This window comes from Peromyscus californicus, unplaced genomic scaffold (assembly GCF_007827085.1).
Source record: "Peromyscus californicus insignis strain IS unplaced genomic scaffold, ASM782708v3 Scaffold_11__1_contigs__length_118956290, whole genome shotgun sequence".
In the NCBI taxonomy this organism is placed as follows: domain Eukaryota; kingdom Metazoa; phylum Chordata; class Mammalia; order Rodentia; family Cricetidae; genus Peromyscus; species Peromyscus californicus.
In genome coordinates, this window is record NW_026294402.1 from 30,402,323 (window position 1) to 30,429,431 (window position 27,109).

The 27,109-nt window shown below is 49.6% G+C and overlaps 1 protein-coding gene across 6 annotated transcripts in view; it reads left to right on the forward strand.

The window, feature by feature from the left end:
- Positions 1 to 19,621, forward strand: part of Kirrel3 (kirre like nephrin family adhesion molecule 3) — a 569,791-nt gene extending 550,170 nt beyond the window's left edge. For 2 of the 6 annotated variants that reach the window (XM_052756044.1, XM_052756035.1), the window contains 8 exons: positions 717 to 843; positions 4,011 to 4,111; positions 7,229 to 7,427; positions 8,833 to 8,868; positions 12,095 to 12,277; positions 13,578 to 13,687; positions 17,549 to 17,635; positions 18,164 to 19,621. In XM_052756044.1, the coding sequence (XP_052612004.1) occupies positions 717 to 843; positions 4,011 to 4,111; positions 7,229 to 7,427; positions 8,833 to 8,868; positions 12,095 to 12,277; positions 13,578 to 13,687; positions 17,549 to 17,635; positions 18,164 to 18,607 (1,287 nt within the window). In that variant the 3' untranslated portion in view covers positions 18,608 to 19,621. The other 4 variants (XM_052756062.1, XM_052756079.1, XM_052756053.1 and 1 more) reach the window with 4 other exon arrangements.
- The last annotated feature ends 7,488 nt before the right edge of the window (positions 19,622 to 27,109 follow it).

Sequence of the window (27,109 nt, forward strand, 5' to 3'; positions counted from 1 at the left end):
GGGGTCCCAGAAAGAGGAACGGGAACTCAGGGGCCTACCTGTACCCATATCACTCTGAACACACTCTGCCAAGGGCAGTTTGCCCTGGCACTAGGAAGACTTCTAAACTCTCCCTAGACAAACTCACCCTTAGTCTTAGCACGATGTTTTGGGGACAGGCAGAAGGCCCCAACCTTGGGTAGCCTATTATGTTCTCTCACAGTTACAGCGCTGTTCCAGGTGGTGTCTTTGCCCCCGTCAGATGGATGAGCCTCTGAGATAGTAACTGACCTATACCATGCAGGTATTCGGTGCTGGAGCAGGAATAGCTAGTGTCCAAGACTACATTCATACCTCCAGCTGTCTCCCAAAGGGATAGTAAGAATGACTCTGAAAACCTGGATTCAAGGACCCTCCACATTCAATTGTGGGATCATTTTACCCATGGGCAGTTGGGAGGTCGCAGGAGGGTAGCATCCCTCTTTCCGTATGAAGAAGCCGTGGGTCCTCGGTTAGGGGGTCTCACACTTCTTCTACCATGCACTATCCCCACAGGCCTGCATCTGGAAGGGGGGTCCCCATGTGTGTGGGGGTGGGGGAGTCTCCTCTCCAAAGCCTAAAGGGCACTGTCACCTTAGTGTTTCCAGAGATGCTGGCCTCTGTGTCAGCCATCGACCCCAGGCGGAGAAAGCCTTCCTTTTCACGCTCTGTGACTGATCCTCCTCACCTCCTCCTAGGTCCTGAGCAACGAGAAGACTCTGACCCTCAAATCTGTCCGCCAGGAGGACGCTGGGAAGTACGTGTGCCGGGCTGTGGTGCCCCGGGTAGGAGCTGGGGAGAGAGAGGTGACCTTGACTGTCAATGGTAAGGCTCGCACGCAGACACCATGATGGGAGGCGGGTGGGAAGAAGGGGAAGGACCCCAGAACCAGGCATTGTCCCCAATGGGTGGTCACTGACTCTAGGCATTGTTGCCCCTAACATAGCCGTTCCATCTGTCTGTGGAGGTAAAGGCAAGCTGGTAAGTTTGTGGACACCCTCCTCCTTTTCAATACCTTCAAAAGGATCTCAGTCGAGGAGTGATTAGGTGCTGAAATTTTATCCTGGCCAAAAAAAAAAAAAAAAGTCAGAGGTTACAGGCCTTTGTGTGAGGCTTTAGGGCCTTGACCTGAAAGCAGGGTTTGAGCCACGTTCTGGAAATGAGCTCAAGTGACTTTGTCTCAACCTGGGAAGCCACCCATGGAAAATCATCTATTCTCCCCCTTTGCTGGAAAACCAAGCCCAGCCTGATGCCTCCTCAGCACCCCTCCGCTGTCCCCATTACCCAGCTCCTGCCCCGAAGTTCCTCTTCTCCTCTCCTGCAAAGAGAGGCAACTGCTGCAGAGGAATGGCCAGTCTGCTCAATCTAGCCAGACCCCAGGGCATTCACACATCACCTATCCCAGGCAGAACCCAGACTCCCCAGCCCTCCTGCCTTGCCTGTGTGTCCCCAGGATGCCACCAATAAATTGGCACTGCAGGGCTAAAAATAACAGCATCTGATCGCGCCTCAGTATATCCATGGCAACACAGGCTGCAGCCTTTTCCTGCCGCACCGGGCGTCTGACACTCCACTCAGCGCGCCAGGCCACAGTGAATTCAGCAGCCCGCCCCACTGCCCGCTCTGGGGAGGGCGCTGAGGAGCCAAGCTGCCATGCCTATTGTCAGCTGTGACCTGGAGGCTAGGAACCCTCAGATTCACGCATGCCCACCAGAGTCCCCAAACCTGGAGCTGGTAACTGAGCATCTTTATGTCTGGGAGGAAAGGGTGTGTAAGGTGGGGACTGGCATTTTTATTGTTGCTCTAAGACATCCAGGCGTTTCCTAATGGGAACTTAAAAAGACTTTGGGGGGAAAGAACTCTCCCTTTGCGTCTAGGGAACACACACACACCTTAGGGGGACCCACATTCCAGTCTAGGCCCTGGCATCCAGCCAACGATTATCCTGTCCTTTTGTTCCTCTCGGCCTGCACACCTTTCCTGGGTTGCTGGGCGGAGAAGAGCTGAAGGAATCGGCAGAAGGAGGGAAACTGCCCAGGTTTATCTTCTGCTAGTCACACTGAGACTGGGGCCTGGATGAAATGACCCAAGGGGAGGACCTGCCAGCCTCCACCAGGGATGGCATTGTCTGTCCTCCCTGCAATTGGAGAACAGGTGGGGAGGTGGGGTGAGGCTGCTAGACAGGGGCCTGGGAGTCTAGAATGCACATTCCAGCTCTGCCAACCCCTCCTGTGGGTGACAGCCAGTCCAGTGGCCTTTGGGAAATGAATTGGCACCGCCATAACCTGAGTTGGCTCAAAGTGGGTACCCAGAGGAAGGGGAAGATGGCTGCCAATGGCCGATTGGCTCTCTGGGCCTGGTTTCCTTTATCCTGGTTTTTTGTTTTCTTTTAAGAAGCCCATAAACGCATATGTATTTGTTGACAGCTTTTAGAACCCTGTGAAGCCCTTTGGGGATTCCTAGTTCCTGGGAAATGAAAGGCAAAGATTTTATGGTATCATCACTCCTCAGCCCAGCTGCAAAGCAAAAGCATTACCCAGGGTCCTCAGAATGTAGGGCCGCTGTGGCTTGGGGCCAAAGGCTCCTTGGAGCTGAGGAACTCTGAGGAAGAAAGCAAGATTCAGCCCATCTTTAAAGCCTTCTGAGGGCGAAGCTCTTACCTTGCAGTCACCCATATCCTGTGCACCAGACAGAGCTATTTCCATTCTAAACTCAGAAGCCATCTCTCCCAATACCTTTTCCCCCCTTGGCTGAGAACTACTCATAGAAATGCAAATCTGTTTTAATTAAGGTGGTTAATAAACAGCAATTATGTTTGCAGCAATTTTTGTTTTGTTCTCGGCATAATTTTGCCTGTTCTCCAGATCTCTTGCTCCTAGCCATCTTTCCTCTGTCTGTTCTGTGGTCTAAATCCCAACCATCACCCCAGGGACTGGGAACACATGGGAAGGTTTTCATCCCCACCCTCAACCCCACCCTCGTCTCTCAACTGCCCAGCCCAGGAAGTTACCTGTAGATAAGGGGTATTTAACTGGAAGTGTCAGGAGACAGGCTTCACTCCAGATGGCCATTTCTTGGCTGCCCAATGTGATAAATGAGACTGGCCCTCAGAAGCTGACAGATCTCTCTCTCTCTCTCTCTCTCTCTCTCTCTCTCTCTCTCTTACTCAGAGACTGTCTCTTTCTGTCTCTCTGTCTGTCACTGTCTCTGTCTCTGTCTCTGTCTCTGTCTCTGTCTCTCTCTCTCACACACACACACACACACACCCCGAGTGGGATAATACTGGGTCAGGTTTGCAGCTGTGGTTTCACCTGGCCTGGCTGGGTGTGTATGTGGGGACAAAGAAGACATAAACTACAGGATCTTCTGAGACCTATATAGGATTAAGACTATGAGCTCAGCTAGTACACTTCCCCATTTACAGGGTAATTCCCGCCCTTGGTGAAGAAACAGCACGCTTTTCTTCCCTTCTTGACCCAGCAGAGACACCCTGTTTGTTAGGCAAGTGTGCCCTCTGCTGGACAACTGAGAAATGGCTTGAATCCCAGCAATGGGGAAGGCTGGATGGCATCCTTCTGCTCTTCCTTGCAATTTTCTCTCATACTGCCTTGACTCCCTTTCCAAGCTCACCATCTCCTTTGCAAAGCATTCCCCATCTGCAGATAGAATTATTCTCTCTCCTCTGAAGCCAGTCAGTACTTTATCTGCACCGCTCCCGTGGTATGAACACTCGCCACCTTTTATTAGTTATTTATACCTTTTGGGGATTCTGACATGGAAGCGTTCGATCATGATCCCTGGAAAGGATTATGACTGAATGCCTAATTTATCTTCAGGTCCCCTACCTCACACTCTGTCTGGCACACACAGGCCTTCTGTTAATGTTTGCTGGAGGCTTGGGTTGGTGACCACACTTCTGAACCCACCAAAGTGGGTGCCAGCTGGGGCTTTGCCCTTCCTGCTTCCCTGACATGATGTCATCTTTCCAACAGGACCCCCCATCATCTCCAGCACACAGACCCAGCATGCCCTCCATGGAGAGAAGGGCCAGATCAAGTGCTTCATCCGGAGCACGCCGCCACCTGACCGAATCGTGAGTGCTCCAGGGAGGGATGGTGGTGAGGGCACCAGCAGTGCACCTGCTCCCGGGATCCAGGGGGCACCTCTGCCAAAGCCTGGGCAGCCTGCAAATTGGTGCTGGAACTGGAGCCTCCCTTTCCTCCGTAGGGGGAAATGATACCTATCTGTGTCTTGAGAATACACCTGAAGACGAAATAGGGGGAGGCAGCCTCCTGTCTCAGAACAGGCAAGCTTGGGGGTGTTCATGCCTTCAAGTGCCAACATTAATGATTCAGATTGAATTAGGTATCCTGAGTGCAGGGAGCATGTGGAAACAGTAGAGGGAAGGGCAGCCCGTTTCTTTTCTTTCCTGGCCTCAAAGCCAGTGTGCTGAAATTGTAAACTGGGTGCAGTTTATGGCCCTCCATCCCTACATCTCCCAGAGTCATCCTCTTCAGGCTCTTCTGCTCCTAATGCCCAGGGATACTCTGTGTCTTCCAGATCCAAACGTTCCCTCTAAAATGACCACTGTGTTATCTTTTCTTCCTCCAACCTCTCCGCCTCTAAGGCAGACCACACACCCTCCATCATCTGCATGATGGGCTTTGTGTTGAAGAAAGACTTAAATTGTTTGATGTCTTATCATTGTGTGGGTAGGACATGGAGGTGGAGTAAATGCCCTAGTGCATGAATGGAGACCAGAGGCCAACGTTGTGGAGTCGGTTCTCTCCTTCCATATTTGTGTAGGTTTTGGAGATCCAACTCAGGTCATCAGGCTCATGTGGCAAACCTTACCCACTAAGCCATCTTCTCAAACAGAGGATTTTGCACCCCCAATCAATCTGAAGCTGGTAGCTGCTCCAGTATGAAAACAAAGAAAAGAGCATTTTTAGCACTTCTGAGGGAAAGTGTTGTTTTAGTAATCCTCTGCCCCATGATGGTGACTTAGTTCCTTTATATCACTGCAACAAAACACCAAGACCAAGGTAACTTACAAAAGAAAGCTTTTAATTGGGCTTACAGTTCAGAGGGTTAGAGTCCATGATGGCAGAGCAAGGGCATAGTGGTGGGAACAGCTGAGAAGGCAGCAAGCACACTGGGAAAGACACTGGTCTTTCTGAAACCTCAAATCCAGCCCACCGGGTGACCCACCTCCTCCACCAAAGCCTCACTTTCTAATCCTTCCCAAACAGTTCCACCAATGTGGACCAAGTATTCAAACATATGAGCCTATGGAGGCCTTCTCATCCAAACCACCACAGATGGTCTTGCTAAAAGACTGCCCAGAGGCCAGCTCCACAGAGCGACAGGGCTGGAAGGCTCTGCCTCAGATGGGCACTACTCTAATAAGAGCCTCTGTGTGCCAGAGATGCTGCCTAGTAAACTAAGACATTGTTAAAGGATTATTGCTGTTAAATGTTGTCTCAGGCATCTGGTTCATTTGCTGTCGGAAAGAGTCACATAAAATTGCAAATAATTGCACATAGTAACTATTACCTATGTCTCCCCATCCGCTCTTTAGTTTTTTTAATTATAAATATAACACATGGCCATTGTAAAACATCCCCTTCAATCACCCTTGAGCATTGTTATGCCATCTTTTTCTTTGTGGCTATTTATTTCTAGGCTAGTGGTTCTCACTAGGTCCCCTAGCGGCATCTGGCAGTGTCTGGAGACCTTTGGGGTTGCCATAGTGGTGAGGGGTGCTAGCCTGAGTGAGCAGAACCAAGGATTCCACAAAGAGCCCCACACCAGGAAGGATCTGGTCCAGAGGAAGGGAAGCCAGGCTCTCACCTGGGCCTTCTGACAGTGAACATGGAGTAGCGTTGTGTATATGGTTAACGTGATAAAGTTCATGCAAAGGCATCCCTGTAAATAAAGAGATGGAGCTGATGGAGCACAGAGTTCTAAACCTGTAGAAAGGGTGAGATGGTCCAGACTCATAACCTCAACAGTGGTAGGTGAAAACAGGGGGGTAAGCAGTTCAAGGTCATCCTGTTACAATGAGAGGTGGAGAGCAGTCTGGTAATAACCTGCCTTAAAGCATCTGTAAAGTCACTGTGGACCATCTCTCCAAGGCTCAGCACTCGGGAGTACTGGCAGGGAAGCCCAGACAGGTGGCCATGTGAAGGGCTACATTGCTGCACAAAGGGTCACTCTTTGCCTAGTGAATGTTTCCAGTGTAGAGCCACATAGGGTACCCTTCAGGAAAGGAAATATCCTTGGAGGTGTCCCCAACCTGTGTGGGTGTGCATGTACATGGTCAGTAGAAGGTGTATACATGCATTATAGGTGTGCGATGTGCTACATGCTGTGATGCATGTGTGCATGTGGTATGTGTGATGCACATGTGTAATGGTGTGTGTATATGTTGGAATGTCTGTGTTTGCATTAATATGTGTTCTTGGTATGCGTGATATGGTATGACTACACAATGTGTTGTGGTATGTTTATGTGTACATGCTTGATGGAATTCAGTGTCTGATGTGAGACTGTTTGTCATGATGTATGCATACGTATATGTATTTGCAGTATATGTATGTGCAGTATGTGGTTGGTGATATATGTATAAAACATATGGATGTTTGTATATGTGGTATGTGATATGATATGACGAGCATATGTGGTGTGGCATATGTTTATATGGTGTGATGTATATTTATGTATACTGTGGTACATACACACATGTACATTGTGATGTGATATGGTATATGAGTCCCTCTGAATACATGGCTTATGTCATGTGCACATGTACAAAAATGTTTGTGGTGTGTGTGTGCTTATGTGCATACATGCGTGTGATATGTTGCACATGTGTATTTTTTCATAGCATGTGGTATAGTATGTATACACTTGCCCATGTTGATATGTGTGTATTGAGTCTATGTGTTTTATAATGTGCATGTGTGGGTGTGTTTGTAGTGTGAGGTATGTGCATGCACACTTATCAGTGTGGACACATATGTTTGATGTGGTGTCTATGTACGTGTATGATAATGTGCTCGTGTGGGTTGTTTCTATTTGTGACGTGTGTTTAGGTTGGTGATAAGTGTGGCAGTGACTGTAAACATAAGCCTAGCTATGTCAGCATCTTGGAGGGGTGACACCATGGTCCTGGGACGGACTCTCCTAACCCTGCACAATCCGGCAGGCCTGGTCCTGGAAGGAGAATGTGCTGGAATCAGGGACCTCAGGGCGCTACACAGTGGAGACAGTGAGCACCGAGGAGGGTGTCATCTCCACGCTGACCATTAGCAACATTGTGCGTGCTGACTTCCAGACCATCTACAACTGCACAGCCTGGAACAGCTTCGGCTCTGACACAGAGATCATCCGACTCAAGGAACAAGGTGAGAACTCCAGGGTGCCCGGGGGACCGGGGAATGCAGGCCAGATCCAGGGATGAGGCATAGTGCTCTTCCTAAGTGCCACACAGTCTCACAGAGCTACCTTCTCCAGCAAGGGGCATTCGCCCCAGCAAGAGAAAAAAAACTACTCTGAGTGGTGGCCTCTGAGGCTGTTCAGGAAAGGGTGACCTCAGAGTGAGCTGGGTTCACGGTGGGGATAAACACCCAATGGCTTCCACAGACCCTGGCTTCCACACATTCTGCCCAAGGATGGACCAAAGCTGAAGCTGAAGGGCAGCGCTGCCTGTGACCAAAGCTGAAGCTGAAGGGCAGCGCTGCCTGTGTGAGGGGGTGGGGGCTGGGCTCAGAGCACTTGCAACCTCCAGGAGACACCTGGAGCTCTGTACCCTAGAGGAGACACTGGCCAATTCTGGAACACAGCGCAGCTGGATTTTGAGAGAGAGGAGGAAAGAAGTAAGCTCACCTCACTATGACCCGTCACTATGACCCCATATGCCCATTGCTTAGCTCCTGATCTTAGCTAAGAACTCGGTCTGTTGCTGGGCATGGTGGTGTGTGCCTGGACTCTCAGTTACGTGGTACGCTGAGGTAGCAGGATCCCTTGAGCCCGCACATTCAAGACCAGCCTGGCCAACACAGCAAGCTCTCATCTCAGAACAAACCCTAGAACTCCAGTCTCCATTGAACGTTCTCTGGCTCAGACTACCAAACAGAGAGTCCCAGAAAGAGGAGAGCCAGGCCAGAGAAGTTCGCTCAGCACATAGCAGCAGCACGTTAGGTCCCGAAATGGGCTGCAGATCTTCTGTCTACCATCACGTGCCCAGCCATGGGGTTCAGGGGTGGTGTTCAGCAGGCCTGGGCCTCCTGCTCAAAGGTTGGAAGCCCAGTGAGTGGTCCCAGCCAGACCCCTCAAGCCTCAGTCTGTCAGTCATGAGGTGGCCGTGATTGCACCCGCAGATCAAATGTCTCAGTGTCTCCAAACACCTCTTCCTAATAGGTACTGCTTTGCATAACGCTTTGCATATAATTTGCATAATGCCATCCACACATCATCCAAACCTCCCTGGTCCCCTGTTGCCTACCCTCTTTGTCTTCCCCTTGATGCCCTTACCCCTGTGCCCTCCTTTAGTAGACTCACCCACCCCCCAAACCTCCCCTCCAGGTTTGGCTTTTCTCTGACCCTATCCCTGTTCCGGAGGGCCAAGTCAGGCTGAATGAGCTCAAGTTCAGTTGGGGGAATCTGGATGTATGAATCAGTCCTAGAGACTTGACAGAGGAGGGAATCCCCCCCCCCCCATCACCCCTCCAGATGACCACCAATTCCCTGTCCTACCCCACCCTGGCCAGCCAGGCCCTGGCTGTGGACGCTTGCTTTATTTCCAAACAGGTTCGGAAATGAAGTCGGGAGCCGGGCTGGAAGCAGGTACGGAAGGAGCAGATGAGAACTGCCCGGGGATGGAGGGAGGGACTCTTGGCTAGTAGGGGAGGGCCTCAAAAGGGGGCAGGGAGGCTGCTAAGTTCTCTGTCCTCCCCAGGTCAAGGGCTTAGTGAAGTCAGAGCAGTGGGAGAAGGGACCCCAGACACCTGCCTGACGCCACAGCCCAGGGCTCCTTCCTCCCCAGGACACAGCTCCTGCTCCTCTCCCACCCCTGTCCTCAGAAGCCCTGGTTCCCATCCCTGCCCTGGCCTCCCTCTGCTTCCAGGCCCTCCCTGACTCTGCTCCTCACATCATCACCAGCTCCACATTGCTCCCTGGGGGCCTGGGACCTGTTTCATCCATGCTTGCTGGCTCCCCACCTTCCCTGCTCCCTGTATCCCCCATGGAAGCATCACCTCATCATCAAGCCAAGACTGCTGGACACTGCCCCTTCAGGGCTCCCATAGCAAAGTGGTCATCAAGCTCCATGGGTTGATTTGCTCCATCTTGACAACCGTTCCCCTCGGTACCCCCAGGCAGGACACCAGAGAACAGCAGGATGTGGTGAATCCTACTCCGCAGGGCTGGCCTAAGGCCTGAGGGTCCTCTGTCTCAGTTCTCTGCCCACACTGGTTGTCTGGCCCATGTCACTCCTTTAATTAGCTACATGTGGAGCCCACATCTCCTACTCCCTGGACACACATGCCCTTCTCAGGGCACCAATCTAGGTGGCAACCATCCCACAGAGGCCTCTGTGGCCCATCCAGAGGCAGCATGTAATTATGTGCCACCGAAGTCTTCGGACTCTCTAGAGGTCCAGGTCCTGTGGAGGCACTGACTCTCTCTATCTCTATTCCATACTCCTTCCTCCTTCAGTGCCTAAGACTCCCTCATGCCCAGTCCCCTTCCTTAGATGGAAAGAACCAAGCAAGGGAACCCCTCCCCAGTCCCTCTCAAAGGAATGCTCTGTCCAGAAAGAAGTAGCCTTAAAAGATGACCTAAGTCAAACTTCAAGAGGCCAGGACAGGAGACCTACCGGGACCTAGAGAGGGATGCCACCTGGAGGCACAGATCCCGTCTCCTTTGCCACTGCCTACCCAGGATGCACTCACCCCCTGCTGTTAACAGCTCAAGAAAATATGGACACAAATAAGCAGTGACCATCATTCTGCTGCCTCAGCTCTCTGAGTCATGGATGAAACGTTGAAAACCTGGGGGTTTTAAGAGAGTATGTATTGGTTCTGAGCTGAGATAACTAGCCCTGAGTTTTCCCTAGTAAACCTACTAGGAATCTCAGGAGTGCTAGATCCAACACAAAACAAAGAAAGGCAAACCACAGAACCAATGACATTTCACCAGGAACATCTGCTTGTGAAAGCCAGCTTGACTGAGATCACATCCTTTTTTTTTTTTTTCCTCAGTCCTGATTTCTGAGTCCAACCCCAATACCTCCCCTTTCAATCCTTGGGGTTTGCCATTCTTACCTCCTCTTGGTCACCTCCTGTCACCTCTGTAGTAGTCTTGGCCACTAATAGGTAGGGAACCTATTAGTGGCCAAGACTACTACATGTGTGAACCCTGGGGTGGTGAGATACCAGGTCTGTCTAATAGGTGCTCTCCCCCCGACACACACACACACACACACTTCACAGCAGCAGCTTGGGGACCAGAATTTCAGTGTTTCCTTCTCTTTGGGTAAACTGGGGTCAGGGAAGCAGAGTACTCACTTAGTATGCATGAAACCCTGAGTTTCATTCCCAAAACAGCAAGAGAAATAAAGAACAATGATGCTCTAACCACAGCTCCTGAACAAACACCTCGCCTTCTGCGGGTCATCCAAGTTGCACTGATGAATGTGGGTGGGGAAGGAGCTCAGGCATTCACAGGAATTCCCTCTCAGTGAAGGCTTTTGTCTGCTGCTGTCCTCCCCACACACAAAGCAACTGGGACAAATCCTTGATGAGAGCTGAGCCCCTGGCTCTGCTCCAAAACCTTTTCCCACATTCTTTCACCGAAAGCCTGTAACAACCTCTGAAGTCACACCATTGCTACTCCATGTTACAGATAAGAGACGAGGAGTAAGTTGCTTGGAAGGTGTGATGGAGCAGGTGGGCACAATGAGCAAGCAGCCTGGGCAGTCTGGAGCACATGACCTTTGGAGGATACCATGTGACACAGAGAACAGAGCAGGATGGGCTTGGGAGTAGTATGAGGAGACCTGGATTCATACACAGTAGCAACACATGTCCTTGAACAAGTCACTTGACTTCCCTGGACTTCAGTGTTTACCAAAAGAGAGGCTTGGGTGTATTATTACCCAATTTCACTCTGCCTCAGAATTTCCTAGAGCTGGTCGACTACCCAGGGCCTAAAATCATATGCTCAGGGCTCGTTCGCATCCACAGAAGGGGCAGAGCTTTTTGGAAAAAGTCTTCCTCCCCCACATCATCACCGACCATTCTTGCCTGTTCGGCAAGAGCCAGAGACAGACAGGCAGAGGAAAGAGCAAAGTGAGGAACTCTGGAGCCTTTGGGGCTAGAACAGGTGGTGGCTGTCGGAGGGCTGGCCTTGAAAAAGGAGTTGGATGTGAAGGTCAAGGAAAAAGACAGGGTCTTTCTCCTGAGCACTGTGGCAGCAAAGACGCTGATCGGACTCCCTGGTCCCAACACTTGGACATGTGGGTCATGGGTCCTGATTCCCAGCAGGCCGGAAGGGGAAGTTGCTTCAGAGCGAGTTGGTTGTCTGTACGTACTCTCCCGGAACCACAGAAAAGGAAGTAATGAACTGAATAAACAAGGGCAGGGACCATCACCATTTTTTTTTTCAAAGAAAAGCCATGGACTTATGACTCACCAGTCACTGCATGCATAACAGATCCCTTCCTTAATGCTGAGGAGAGCTAAATTCGCCTAGCCTCGCCCTGCATCTCCAGTTTCACCCACCCACCCCGGCCCTCCACTGTCTCTTCTAGCATCTGCCCCTTCCCCTGGCTCCTCTCTACTCTCCACCTAGTCTGTGTCCTCTACCGAGTCTCAACATTCCTGTGCAGAGCTGACCCTTGTTGGACTGTCTGTGCCTGCCCAGGCCCGACCGAGGCATTCCCAAGAGGGGCCCACATGGCAGTGGTCTGGCCCCAGCTTGGCAGGGGCTGCACCTGGGGGACTGGGTAGGATCCTAGCAGGACAGTAGGTTTCTTTGTCCCTCATCAGCCTTGTCTGTTTCTTTCCCACAGAGTCTGTGCCAATGGCCGTCATCATCGGGGTGGCCGTAGGAGCTGGTGTGGCCTTCCTCGTCCTAATGGCAACCATTGTGGCCTTCTGCTGTGCCCGTTCCCAGAGAAGTACGGGAGGGAGACCCGGGATCTCAGGGAGGGGGACAGAGAAAAAGGCCAGGCTTAGACTGCCCAGGAGAGCAAGTAAGCAGGAGTACAATGAACAGGGGTCATAACAGTGCTGTGAGCTCCCGGGGCAGGGATGGGTATGATGTGCTGTTATGCACCTGGAGGGTGTCTGGCAGCAAGTGGGAACTCCACTGAGGCTGAACCAAACTCAACTGGCCTCCATCTAGCAGGACAGGCCACTAGTGCTTTTGGTTGGGCACATAGCACTCTTATTTGGGGTGGAGAGAAAAATCTCAGAGGGAATGGGGTGGTTTGACCCTCCTTGCTCTGCAGACTGAAATGTTAACCTAAAAAGCAAGTCGCCCACACAGGGCACAAAAGCATGTGGAGAGTTGCTTCAGACACACCTTTAAAGATCTTTCATCATTAGCAATATAGTTCTAGTGTCAAGACACTCTTAAAGAACTGTCTGAACACAGGGCTTCTGCACTGGGCTCAGTCCTGGAGTTACATGTGATGGGCAGGTGTAAGGGAAAGGTAGGATGGCTGAGCTGAGCTGAAGATAGGAGAGGTGTGATCTTCTACTCTGTGACCCTGGGCAAGTCACACACATTTAAGGCCTCAGTTTCCCCATTTGTGATATTAGATGGTTGGATGGCATGACTTTTATGACTCCCACCAACTCTGAGCTTCTACAATCAGAATGCACTGAGTCACCAGAACAAATTATAGTCACCTGGTGTCCTTTACTGTTAGAAGGAGGTCACTGCTTCCTCTCTCATCTTCTCCACTCCCGGCTAGCAACCTTACCCAACAAGATGGCCTTGCAACCTCCCTCACTTCCTCCCCATGGAAATGATAGGAGAGCATATTCCAGTAAGACTTATCAAACAGGCTGCTCCTGTAGTTCAGGGAAGCTAGACCTCTGTGTGCTCCGGATTGGACGAGAGACCTTATGGCCGTTTTATCGTTAAGACTTGTGGTCCTAGAAATGGAGAGTTCAAATCCAGGTGGCAAATCCAGGACAGAGAAGACTTCTTGAAGGGAGTGGGGACTCAGGATGACAGGGCCTAGGTAGGTGAGGTGAAGGGATGATGAGGACAACCTCTCCAACCACAGGAGATGCTGAAGTACCTATACCAAGGAGCTAGGCAGTCTGCATGGCTAGCCTTTAAGGCCCATCCAGCCAAAAGTAGATCTCTACAGTGGCTCTATGGGTGCGGAACCCTCAAAACTTCAAATTCAGAGTCTGAGGGGAGGGTAAATCCTAAAGTGGGGTGGGGAGGGGTCAGCAGGGGGCCGTGGGGAAGCTGATGTCTCTTGCCTGAGGACGAGAACTGAATTTTTTGTCTATGCTGTCGTATCTTATGTCCAGATCTCAAAGGTGTCGTGTCAGCCAAAAATGATATCCGAGTGGAGATTGTACACAAGGAGCCAGCTTCTGGCCGGGAGGCTGAAGATCACACCACCATCAAGCAGCTGATGGTAAGAATGCCGTCTGTGCCCCACTCCATTCTGAGAACAGAAACTCTTTGATGCTCTCCATACTGCCGAGAGGCAACACTTTCAGGCAAACCCATCCTGCTCCAAGCATACACTCAGCCAATGAGCATTTATTTGTGCATCTGTGAAGTAATATAGGAGATTCATAGATGTGTGTGATGCAGTCCCTGACCTGGATCCTGACCATAGAGGTGGGAAAGAATCTGTGCTTAAATTTACATGTGGCTACATGCAGTCTTATACACACAGAAGGACAGAGTGGGGGGCATTATAGATATTCAATGCATTTTTCTTCTCTTCCCCCTTCATACACACATGCACGCATGCACGCACACACGCACGCACGCACATGCGCCTTCCAGAAGCACTGGTTCCTTCTTGGGGACTGGATGTCTACCAGAAGTAAATGCAAAGCTTCTCCAGCAATACCAAGCCGGCACCTCCTCTTCCTGATCCTCCCTTCAAGGACCAGAATCCTCCTCCCTGTCCGGGCAGAAGCCTAATCAGCTATGCCAGAAGCTCATAGAGCACACTATGCGTGATGGGACTATCTGGAAAGAGCGACAGAGAGCAAGGAATAAAGCACACCGGCTTCTCTGAACCTCAGTCTGTGAAATGGATGTGACCGCAGTACTATGCAGGGTCGTCAGCAGGATTTCAGGGGGAACAGCCTGAGTACATCTGTGCAGGATGTGATCCCATGATTCCCAGATACCCACATCTGAGGATGTGCAAGTCTCCTGTATAAAACGGTATATAACATTTACACAGGAACCACCCATATTCTCTCATAGACATAAATCATCTCTACTTATAATATGTAATGTAATATAAATGCAATGTAAACAATTACTGTACCATATTGTTTAAGGATTAATGATGAGTAGAATATGCATGTTTGGTACAGGCAATTTTCTCTAAATACTTTTGATGTATGGTTGGAGGAATCTGCTGTGCAGAATCCAGGAATGCAGAGGCCTGTCTGCAAGAGCCCAGAAATTGCTAACTGTTGTGTTGCTCTAAATCCACCCACTAGATGGGGAGCAACTGCTGCCTGATTCATCCCTGGCAGAAGCTCACGAATGCTTGGTGAATGAAACTGACTTTTCTCTCTGGTACACTCTCTTCAGCCAGTCGATTTTCAGATTCACAGCATTCTGCTTCAAAAATATGTCTCAGATATATGAACCACCTCTCCTCCATGCTCACGTTCTTCTTTGGGGTCTTGCCAGTGCTCCCTGGACCACTGCAGCAACCCCGTCATGGAACTTGGCTTTGGCCACTTGTCACAATCCAGCCTCTGGGGCCCTGCAAAAAGTGTCTTTCTGAAAGACAGATCTGGCATCTGGCGGCACACATCTGTAACCCCAGGTTACAAACAAACAGTAGTAGCTCTGTGACTTTGAGGCCAGCCTGAACTGGTTAATGAGACTCGGTCTCAAACTAAATAAAATATTAAATGTAAATCTGCTCCTGTGACAATCTACTGAAGTCCCTCTGTGGCTTCCATGCCTGCTGGATAAAGTCCAGCTGCTCAATACGTCATCACGCCCTTCGCTGCAAGGGACCTGCCAATCTTCCCAGTTCCATCTTTCAGGCAAACCGATCTGGCTTTTCCAGACATAAGAACGTGTGGTTCCTGGTCTGGGAGTCCTTTATACATCAGAGACCCATGTCCCCTCACCCTGTTGACCTGTCAGCTGAATTTCACGTCCTGCAATAAGAAGGGGTTCAAATGTCATCCACTCCACGATTTTCTCGGCTGCCCCCTCCTCACACAACGGCGAGCTTGCATCCTCTGCGGCAGTCCCCTTGAGCCTCTTTGACAGCCGCTGCTGGAGGACAAGGAAACCTCTCCAAGCACTCTGCAGCTTGTCAAGGGCAAAGGTCCTGTATCTCCCCTGGGGCCTCCCTAACACAATACCAACATAGCAGAGTGTTCCTTCACACAGGAGGGAACCCACAACCCAGACCTGAGAAGGAACGATGCTCCTTAAGCTTCATCAGGTCTACCCCTCAGGCCTAATGGATCCTTTAGCTCTCTCTCAAGGAGGCATTTCTTTTGTCTCAAAGTCAAGCCCTCAGGAAGAGGGCAGGTGTCCCTGAGTATTTTGGGATGAGCAGAGGGGGTAATTTGGCAGAAGGGACTTTCTGAGGCTCTGTAACTAGGCTCTCCCTTGGGAAAACATTCACTGGTCCTCCTCCTCCACATTGGGAGATCTTATACCCTATGATCTGGGGAATACTCCATTAAGGGGAAGTAGGCTTAGCTGTTACATCTGGGGAGAAAGAACAACAATCTAGATGGAGCCAAAACATTGACTGGAAAAATGAAGAAAAAAAAAGGAATGCAATTAGTGAGAGAATAACAGGATGAAAGCACGTTGGCCCATTCTGTGGGCCTCCAAGACAGAGATGCAAGAGAGACAAACAAAACACCCCACTCAAAGAGCTGGGTGGGAGCCTGAGCTGGAGTACTGCTGCTGGAGTGATGGTGCACCGTATGTGTCCCGGGAAGCATCCCTGTGCTCCCTGACCACTTTACACGCTCACTCTGCGCTGTGGAAGCTTTGGCCTGATCTTACACCCAGTCATTACTCTCAGTGAGCTGCTCACTTACTCAGAATACCAAGCATCGCACTCACCCTGGCCAGAAGCATTCTAGCCAGTGACCACAACATACAAGATCCTAAACCAGGTGTGGTGGGGATTGTAAGAGAGCGAGATCTCTTCCCTCAGGTTGTTTGGCATATGTTAAAACAGTTGCCCTGTGCATTTGAGTTGCTGCTGTAAGGAATAGATGTGACCTACTGGGTAGTCAGCTTTTTGTTGCTACGACAGACACTGAGAAAATCAGGGTCAGGATAGGGGGAATGGCTCAGCTGATATGGTGTTTTGACACACAAACATGGGGACCTGAGTTCAGTTCTCACAGAATTCATGTGAAAAAGGCATGCACCAGTAATCCCAGTCATGCGCGTGCGCGCGCACGCACACACACACACACACACACAGATAAATTAATTAATTAAATTAAAAAATAAAAGAGGAACTGTTTCTCTTGGCTCATGGTTTCAACCCATGTTCATGTGGTCCTGATGCTGGCAGACCCATGTCAAAGGCAGAACATCACAGCAAAGCATGCCTCAGAGAAGACTGTCTACCTTATGCTGGCCAGGGTTCCAGCGGTCTCTTCTAGGGCACACCTCCAGTGGCCTTACTTCCTTCTACTAAGCACTACCTCCCAACAGTGCCACATGATGGGTACCACGCCTTGACCACATGGTCTTTGGGGGGATAGGTCAGATCCAAACCATAGCACCTATGTTGCCAGCATCTCAGTGGGGATTCCTTCCAACATCCCAGCCCTGGTTGACAGACTGCCCTAAAGAGCCTGCTCTATACCCAGTGTTGATGTTCTGTGATTACTTGCTTACCTCTGGTGCATCTACATCTATTTCCCCGAGGAGCAGAGCTCCGTCTTTCTGCATCTTGTTCTGTATATACAGGGCCCTTAATGCATGGCCTGGCCATAATTTTTCAACAAACATTCAAGTGGGAAGTCTGGAGAAGATGTCCTTGTCCAACGGAAGAAAACAAAGCTTTACAATTATACCAATGCTTCATCCACCCTCCCCTCCTATCTCTGTCCTGGGATGAGGGTTCCCAGAATATTACTGAGGTCTGGAATTGTACCCTAACTCTCCCACCTGCCTTTCTGCAGTCCGGGCTGTGCAGGGTACACATATGGCAATCCTTGGAGCTCATTTCTTCGTCTCCTCCTGGGAGGCGATGGAGTTGAGCCCACCTTCTCCGCATTGAGTAGCCATTTTTGGGTTGTAGATGGACCGGGGCGAATTCCAGCAAGACTCAGTGCTGAAGCAGCTGGAGGTCCTCAAAGAAGAAGAGAAGGAGTTTCAGAACCTAAAGGTAGGAGTAGCCGCAGTGGGTTTGGACTACAGGGATGATGGCCCCATCCCTTTTGTAAACAAAGCACCACAGCAAGCAGAATGGAAGGGCTCAAGGCCAGCCTGGGGATGGGTGTCACTGTCTAAAGGGGCGGGGCTGAAAGTAGCTCCTCTTCTTGCCTAGACACTAAGAAACCGAGCTAAGGCTGGGTTCCTGCAATTCTCCTCTCCCACAGCCTTGTAACAAATAGATTTTAAAAATAAGTATTCGTGTTCTGGACAAACACATAAAAACAGTTAAAGGCTGCTTTTCCAATGATCTTGCATCACCCTGATGTAAACCAGGTCCCTCCTGACAAATGAGCATGTGCCAGGCTCTGCTAGCATCCTGGCCATGCTACCCCGTCCTGAATCCTGGTCAGTACCCTTCCTCCCCAATCCTTTCCTCCTTCCGTGCCTCCCCTGTGCAAAGCAGGACTGGTCAGCCCAGCCTCCTGCCACAGCCAGCGCAGGCTCCCTGGTGAAATGCCTCTTGTTCTTGCCTACCCAGGACCCCACCAACGGCTACTACAGCGTCAACACCTTCAAAGAGCACCACTCAACCCCAACCATCTCCCTGTCCAGCTGCCAGCCAGACCTGCGTCCTACAGGCAAACAGCGAGTGCCCACAGGCATGTCCTTCACCAACATCTACAGCACCTTGAGTGGCCAGGGCCGCCTCTACGACTATGGACAGAGGTTCGTGTTGGGCATGGGCAGCTCTTCCATCGAGCTTTGTGAGCGGGAGTTTCAGAGGGGCTCCCTCAGCGACAGCAGCTCCTTCCTGGACACGCAGTGTGACAGCAGTGTCAGCAGCAGCGGCAAGCAGGATGGCTATGTGCAGTTCGACAAGGCCAGCAAGGCCTCTGCCTCCTCTTCCCACCACTCCCAGTCCTCTTCCCAGAACTCCGACCCCAGTCGACCCCTGCAGCGGCGGATGCAGACTCACGTCTGAGGATCATGCACTGCGGCGGGGATGGGCCAGGGGGGAGGACAGGGCACATCGTCGTTCTCCAAGGACTGGGGCTACTTTGCAGAGGACCCTAGGACTGGCCGCCTCCAGGGTGACCTCCGAGCACCTCTGCCACCACCTTCCTCCGAAGCTCTAATCAAGCACAAATCTGTCTCCCAGGCAGGGAAATAAAGAGGATGCGGCTGAGTGCATAGTGCTCAGGGCTTTGGCCCTTGCTCTTCCCTAAAGGTCCCTCAGCCACCCTGTCCTCTCACAGGCACTAGTGGCAGCTAGAACTTTGCTTTTATGAAATTGCCGTCCACTCTCCTAGTTTCTCTTGCTGCCCATAAGCCATCCCTGGTGTCTGTATTCCTTACAGCTTTGGGGAACGGAGGACTTTTTCCCAGCGCTGAGTTGCTCCAGAGACCCCAGCTTTCCCACTGTGCATAGCCCATCCCACAGAGGCTGAGGGTTGAGAAATGACCCTGGCCAGCGGAGCATCGGCCTGGGCGCCCACCCCCGATTTGTCTGGTGTTTTGTGTCTATATTCTGTTCTTGGACTTGATGCCTCTGAGCTTGGGGGTGGGACTGGCCCGTTAGCCCTGTGTCCTCAGCGCTGAGGAAGGGAAGGAGGGAGAATGTGAATGCCTGGAGAAGACCTGGCCCAACACACCCTGTGCCGGACTGTACAATGCGAAGCCCTCGCCCTCACCCTCACCCCTGCTTCGTGTTCTCCCTTCCTTCCTGCAGCACAATCAAGCTGATATAAGGAGTGTGAGAACTTCTCTGGCCAGGGTTTGGTGAGCAGTTGCCACAGAGTGCTTCCCGGGAGGTGCAGATTTGAGGGCCTGAAGGACAGGCTGGAGGATGAGACAGACTCTTTCAGCTGATGAACACAGGGCACAATTATCCATTCTCCAGTGGACTGGACTCGCTGTGCAAGGGGAAACGTTTTTCTGCACCTCTCCCTCCCATCACTCCCCACTTAAGAATAAATGGTAGGGCCGTTACCCCCAACCAAGCTGTCCTGTGCTTTTGTTCCTGCAGAGCCACAGGAAGACCCCAAGAGTCCAAGTGCATTGTGGGAACCCAGGGGTGTTGTTGGTTTGGTTGGGTTTGGATGTTCTTCACTTCAGTTTTTCCCAGGCAGGGAAGGTCATTGGTGGGGCTGGTTATGGCCATAATAGAACCTACAGGTTGACTCTCTGTGGATGACATCAGCCAAATAACAGGTCTTGCCAACCTTGGTTTCTGCCAAATGCAGTGAGTCAATACCATCACTCTGGACACAGGCCAGATCCTTCTAGAATTTTGTCTCAGTAATATTCTGTAGGGGCATTTTCCTCTACTTTGGAAATAAGAAGCTGGCCCTCTTGAAAGGCCATTATCCACCAACAACACTCTAACACTCAAGTATAGGACATACACACACACATACACACACACAAGAGTTACTTTTTTTTTTTTTTTTTTTTTTTTTTGGTTTTTTGAGACAGGGTTTCTTCGTGTAGCCCTGGCTGGCCTGGAACTTGCTTTGTAGACCACACTGGCCTAGAACTCAGAGATCCACCTGCCTCTGCCTCCCAGTGCTGGGATTAAAGGTGTGCACCACTACCACCTGGCCAGAGTAAACTTCTAAACATCTTCATAGCAGACAGGATGGATAAATGAATTAGTGTTCTAGTACAGGGAGTGGGGTTCAAATGAAACTCTGAAGAACCAAATTGTCCTCAACAGCTTTTGACTCTTTCTCTGCAACCTTCTTGGAGGTCCTTACCAATCATGAGATCCTTCATCATCAAGTCTGTGCCCCTTCCACACACAGTTTCCTTGAATGATCCTAACCTTAGATCTTATGCCTAGCCTTCATAGCTACTCCACTCAGAGTAACTCTCTGCTTCAGTTATATTTCCTATTGCTTCAAAACTTTCTTGGTTTCCTTGATATCTTCCTCTGCAGTCCCCAAGCCAGAAGGATTAGAAACCCATTAGAAATGAAAGTATTCACTGGAGCCCTGCATCCTGCTCCTTGTACCATCTTGGCTTGTCATAGATTCCAGGATTGTTGATTCCTGTCCCCTCTAGGTTCATCTCAGAAAGCTTTCCCTCTTCTCATATGCATTTACCCTTTGCCAATGGAGGACGAAGGCCCACGACTACATGTAAACTGTCTTGATGTACTGGAATAAGAAAGGAGTGACTTAAGAGGATTGGCCTGTTAATTTCTCCCGATCTTTCCCACTTGGACATGGTGGGATAAGCTACTTCCTAATCCTGACCATAGCTCACTTTACCCTATACACCCCCTCTCTCTTTCTCCTCTCTCTCTCTCTCTCTCTCTCTCTCTCTCTCTCTCTCTCTCTCTCTCTCACACACACACACACACACACACACACACACACACACACACATACACACACACACACACACACTGAACTAATAGGGTAGAAGTATCCATTCTTTCCGGAATCAGGGATTATGGCACAATAACCATAGCAGGAAAGAAAACTGTCCCATGGAACAGAATGAGCCCAGCACCCTCTAGGACCTTGACACTCACAGAGAAAAAAAAATGTGGATAATCATAAAGGATGAAATGACAGCACCAAGATGACCACAACCAGACTAGACTGTATGCTGCGCAACTTTCCCGTGCACAAACACATTAAGAATTGCAGAAGAAACAGGTCACCAGTACACAGTGCTTGCAAGGGAGTACAACATGGACAGAAAAGCATACAGTGAACTGGACAATTTTCTGTAGGTGAAGCTCCCTCCACTTGCGGTTGCGGGTGGGGGTGGGGGTGGAGTTCTCTGGAGCATTGAGAAGGAGCCCAGACATGTTCATCTCTCAGTTGTCTCCAACCTTGCTGACTCTCACAGGAGTGGAGGTAGAGAAAAGGTAGGAGGGGGAGGAAGTGGGAAGCCCCGAATTCTCCTGTAGGTGTTTTCCTGTGGGATCGAATGAGTGTTCTACGCTCGCATTTTGCTGAATCCTCCTCACACTTTGATAAAGCATCCTCATCTTTTACATATGTGGGAACGAGGCTGAAAGAAGCCAAAAGACTTGCTCAAGATCACAGAGATAATAAGCAAATGTAAGATTTGGACACACATGCCAGTGCACGATGTATCCATGACACCGTGCAAGCTCAAAGTCACTCAAAGTGGCGGAAGTGGCTAACAGTGCAGGTCACATGCCACTCAAGGGCTGGCTGAACAAAGACAAGCCACAACTCCATCAAGGAGGCCGGCCTCCATCCTCTACCTTAAGTCCCCAGATGACCTGGAAAGACCACGAACTCCCTGAGAAACAAAGACACTCTGTGTATCACCCCCCACTCCAGGCCAGGATCCAGTTTTCTGATAGCTGGGACTTCATTATTGGCTCACAGTCACTGGACAGGAGCCCAGTTTCTAATTCTCAGGCTTGCTATCAGTCTGCAAAGGCCGGGGTTATTTCCACTGCCCTTCAACTTCCACAGAAAAGGAAGTACTCTCGAGTGAAGGGCTAAAATGCCACCACGCCGAATCTATTTCTGAGAAGCCTGTTGAAACAAGTCATTATACAGCACGGGCCTAGAAGTCACCTTTGAGTTTCGGGAATCCAAAACGACAAACAATGTAGACAGACCCAACGACATCGTCCTTGGATGGTTTCTCAGAACAGAGAAGAGTTAACAGGAAATTCATCCCTCACTTCCTGGATGAGGAGGAAAATATGCTGGGTATGGCATTTGCTATTATGGAGCAGGAAGTGAAACGGAAGGGTTCACATCCACCAGTTTGATTAGAACTTCCCAGGAATGTGTGATTTGTGATGGCATCCATCAAGAAAAAATAAAAAATGAAGGGAAGTTCTGCCCTTAGAATCCTGCTTACAAAATTTCCCCATAAGACAAACTTTTACTATTTTTTTTTTCTTTTGTAGTATGAAGGATCAAGCCCAGGGCTTTGAGCAGGCTAGGAAAGTACTCTATCACTGGCCACGCCCCTGCTCTCAAACTCTTACTAACTGTATAGATACTTAAATTTTGTCTTTTTTTTTTTTTTCCAGAGCTGAGGACCAAACCCAGGGCCTTGCGCTTGCTAGGCAAGCGCTCTACCACTGAGCTAAATCCCCAACCCCAGATACTTAAATTTTAAAAATCTTAATTCAAATATAAATTATTTAAAGGATCTGTAAGTTTGTCTATTAGGGGAAAAAAAAAAAACATTTAGACCTAAACTGATGGACAAGGATGTGAAATCTCAAATTTCCCTTCCGCTTTACAAAGGTCTTTCGGAAGCATCTTAGCTGGGTTGGGTTTAGAAGCTGTAACTGCACACCAGCCATTGGCAGTTCTAGCATCAAAACCTGCAACCACCCCTGGTCTTTGCAGATAAAGAAGGCTCTGGTCATCCCTTGTGTTTCAGTCTTCCTAGCCAGGTCACAAACAGGGAAAAAGGAGAAAATGTCAAGTTGCCCTTCTCTACTGACAAGGATTATTTTCTCAGATGAGCAGGTGTTTGCTCCTGGATTATTGATTTTTTCCTCCATAGCTGCTGTGCTTCCTTGAGACACCTCCCCTCCTGCCTAATCCGGATCTGGCATGCACTGAAAGCTTTCGTCACAAGCCTTGCAGTTTAAATCCTACCACAGCTCTCCTTAAAAGGCCCTTTGTGGAGGACAAGGGTGTAGCTCAGTGGCAAGGTGCTTACTTAACTTATGCAAAGCCCTGGGTTTGATCCCCAGAACTTCAAAACAAACAATAAGTAAACAAATAGCCTTTTGTGAACATATATCATTCACAGGATACACTGTTGAGCTGTAGTGTACAACCTTGATTTTATATACACATTATGTGTCCACTACCCTATGGGGGATTTTTTTTTCCACTCTCCACTGAGCTATACCCTTAGCCAGCCTGGCAGTAGGTGTGCCTCTGTCAATATCCACCTGTCACTCCCTGTACCTAGTGCTCTTCTTCAACTCACAGGGCAGGGACATCCTGAGCCCTGATCAAGAGGACCCCTTAAAGCCGGGCAGTGATGGCGCACGCCTTTAATCCCAGCACTCGGGAGGCAGAGGCAGGCAGATCTCTGAGTTCGAGGCCAGCCTGGTCTACAGAGTGAGATCCAGGACAGGCTCCAAAGCTACACAGAGAAACCCTGTCTCAAAGGAAAAAAAAATCAGAAAGAGGCTCCCTTGAGTTCTCTGACTGGAGAACAACAGACAAAAAAACGAAATCATCTCTTTTTGCTGCCCCTAAACCCTATGATCCTTGGAATGCAAGGATTCCTTATATCTTGGGATGCAATGAGGACATTCGAAGAATGCTCTAATTGTGGTGGTTGTGGTGGTGGTGTGTGTGTGTGTTGGGGGGAACGGTGATTCTAAAGAATTAACACCCAAAAAGATTAGAAAATGAAGTCCGGAAGCCACAACTTCATTGGGAGAATGTGAGTCCTGTGAAATCTGTCCCCCGTTAAGCAAGAGGAAAATGTTATTCCACGTAAGAAGCTGAATTTAGGAAAGGATTCATCCCCCAAGAGTCACTGCCAATTAGGCAAAGAGGATATAAAGGGGACTAAGTTAAAAACACCTCCTTCACCCCTTCTACATGGAAATTTAAGGACCAGGGCTGTGTTGCCTGGGCACTAAGAAACTGCATTCTTGACACTAAGTGGGTACTGAATTTTGGAGAAATTCCGAAAAAACTCAAGTATAGACGAAGTGATGTTGGTGAGAGTGACAACGGGATTTCCAGGTAACCTAGTCTGAAAGTTTCTCTGGCTCGCCTGTCACACAAGGGCCGCATCAGTACAGCAAATCCACAGCGGAAGGATGAGCCGGCGTCCCCGTCAGACTCCAACTTCTACTCCCGAGATTCACATCCTCAGGTAGAGAAGCTCGATGCTTAACAAAGAGAAAACCTCACTTTGAGACAAGTGAAGTGTTAAAGTTCATGGGAGATGTAAACGGTGTTTTAGGAAGTCTCTGAGTCACAGATGGCTCTGGAACAACCTCGTTCAGTAATTGCAACTTTGGTCCTCAAGGGGTGTTTCGACATCCGAGCCTCCTCTCATTCTCTCTGCCCAGCTCCACCCAGCTCCATCCTCTCCACCCTCCCCATCTTTCCTAGAGGGAAGACATGCTTCTGTATACTTTACACTGTCAGTCCTCCCCAGGAATCTGATATGAGCAAGCAATAACACCTGCCACCCAGAGTTCAAGTTTCCCCAACCCTTCCGCCAAACACTGTTCTTCCTGCTGTCCTTCTAAGTGAAGAAGCTGAGGCTTCCAAGCATCTGGGCTCCTCCCAAATGGGGCGTGAGCTTCAAGATCATTTTCCAACTCTGCTTTTTCATCCCCTTTCCTTTTTGAAACGGTTTTATGTAACCTAGGCTTGGCTTCAATCTGGTTATGTACCGAAGGATGACCTCGAACTTGGGATCATCATGCCATCATTTCCCAAGTGCTGGGATTGCAGGTGTGGGTTGACCACATTCTATTTGTGTGGTATTGAGAATCTAACTCAGAGCTTTGTGTGTGCTAGGCAAACACCTTCCAACTGAATTGCATACCCCTCCCCCACCCCTCTACCATATTTATTGTTTTGTTTTTTCAGACAGGGTATCTCTTTGTTGCCCTAACTGTCCTGGAACTTCTCTGTAGACCATGTTGGCCCTGAACTCAGAGATCCATATGCCTCTGCCTCCAGAGTGCTGGAATTAAACGTGCGCACACCATCATATCTGGTCAGCTTATTTCTTGGGCACAGAAATCGAAAGATCGAGGACATGGCTGCTCCAAGGTATGATTGAGGGGAAGGTTTTTATTGTAGATATGAAGCACAGCACAGCCAGAGAACAGGGAGAGAAAGTAGTAGACTAAACAAGGCCAGCAGAATGGATGGGGTCATGGGGGGGGGGGGGGGTCGTGGCAGGGAAGATCCAGAGAGAAAGAGAGGAGACAAAAATAAGAGAGAGCAAAGAGTGGAGGACCGAAAGAGTGGGGGGACCGAAAGAGTGGAGGACCGAAAGAGTGGGGGGGACCGAAAGAGTGGAGGACCGAAAGAGTGGGGGGGACCGAAAGAGTGGAGGACCGAAAGAGTGGGGGGACCGAAAGAGTGGGGGGCAAGAGAGGAAGATTGAAGAGAGAGAACCAAGAGGGTGCATGGTCAAAATGGCAGGATTCTATGGGAATGAGAAGCTGGGGAAAGGGAAGCTCGTGACCTGGAGAAGTTTAGGGTAGAGGGCTGGGTGAGAAGAGCAGACAAGGGCCAAAGGTAGTTGTGATGCTGAGGGAGCCTGGAGACCCGATGCACTTTGGTGTGCTAATGGGCACCAGAGACAGCCATTGGTCCCTGTTTCCTTTCTTTTTTCCTTCCTTCCTTCCTTCCTTCCTTCCTTCCTTCCTTCCTTTCTTTCTTTCTTTCTTTCTTTCTTTCTTTCTTTTTCTTCCTTTCTGGTTTTTTGAGACAGGGTTTCTCTTTGTAACAGTCCTGGCTGTCCTGAAACTTGCATTGTAGACCAGGCTAGCCTCAAACTCACTGAGATCCATGATTGCCTCTGCCTCCCTAGTGCTGGGATTAAAGGTGTGCACCACCACCGACCAGCTGTCCCTACTTTCTTTGGATCTGACACTGAGCAAGGTTTTTGTTTTTGTTGTTGTTGTTTGTTTGTTTGTTTTGTTTTGACAAAGAATGGGACAGGGAAAAAAGTAGATGGAGTGCACACACACTGATTTATAATGGGGTTATATCCTGATACACTTCTTTGTTGGTGATAAATAGTATAAGTAAAAATTTAAATTTATACATTTAAGCTAGGTGTGGTGACACAATTTGTAATACTAGCACTGAAGAGGCAGGAGGATTGCCATGAGCTCAAGGTCAGCCTGGGTTACAGAGTGAGTACCAAAGCTAGCCCAGGATATACAGCAAGGCCCTGCCTCAAGAAAAGAAAAAAGCAATAATACATCTAGCTACAACACAGCCCAGAGTAGAGCACCACGGGTTCCCCCCATGACCACATGAACGGCTCTATGTGCTGTGGGTCACTGTCCCTGCCCAGCACCTAGGGAATGTTGTTACACACACACATCATTAGCTAGGAAGATCAAAATTCCACTGAATGCGTCCTGATTTCACAGTGGAATCCTCATTAGTTGAGGGTCATCTGCACACACCTCCAACTTTTCAGTTCAGATCTAATTTCCTAAAACCACAGCCTGTACAGAACCAAGGTGATTTTGAACTACCAAATCATTTTCTGTAGCTATAATTAAGATTACAAAAAGAAAATCAGAAGGTTTAGAGGAGCGTGCGTCAACTATGAAGCTGTGCTTCTCAACCATGTTTAGGAAGCTGCTGTTACATTCCACATACCACTAAAAACGAGTGGCTTCACCCTCCGAACTTTTCTCCAAGAATCCCTAGAGGCGGCAGGGATTCTTAACTTAAAAACCACTGCTGGAAAGTGGGTTTGAACTCAGTCCACTGATTATCCAAAACCTTCCTTA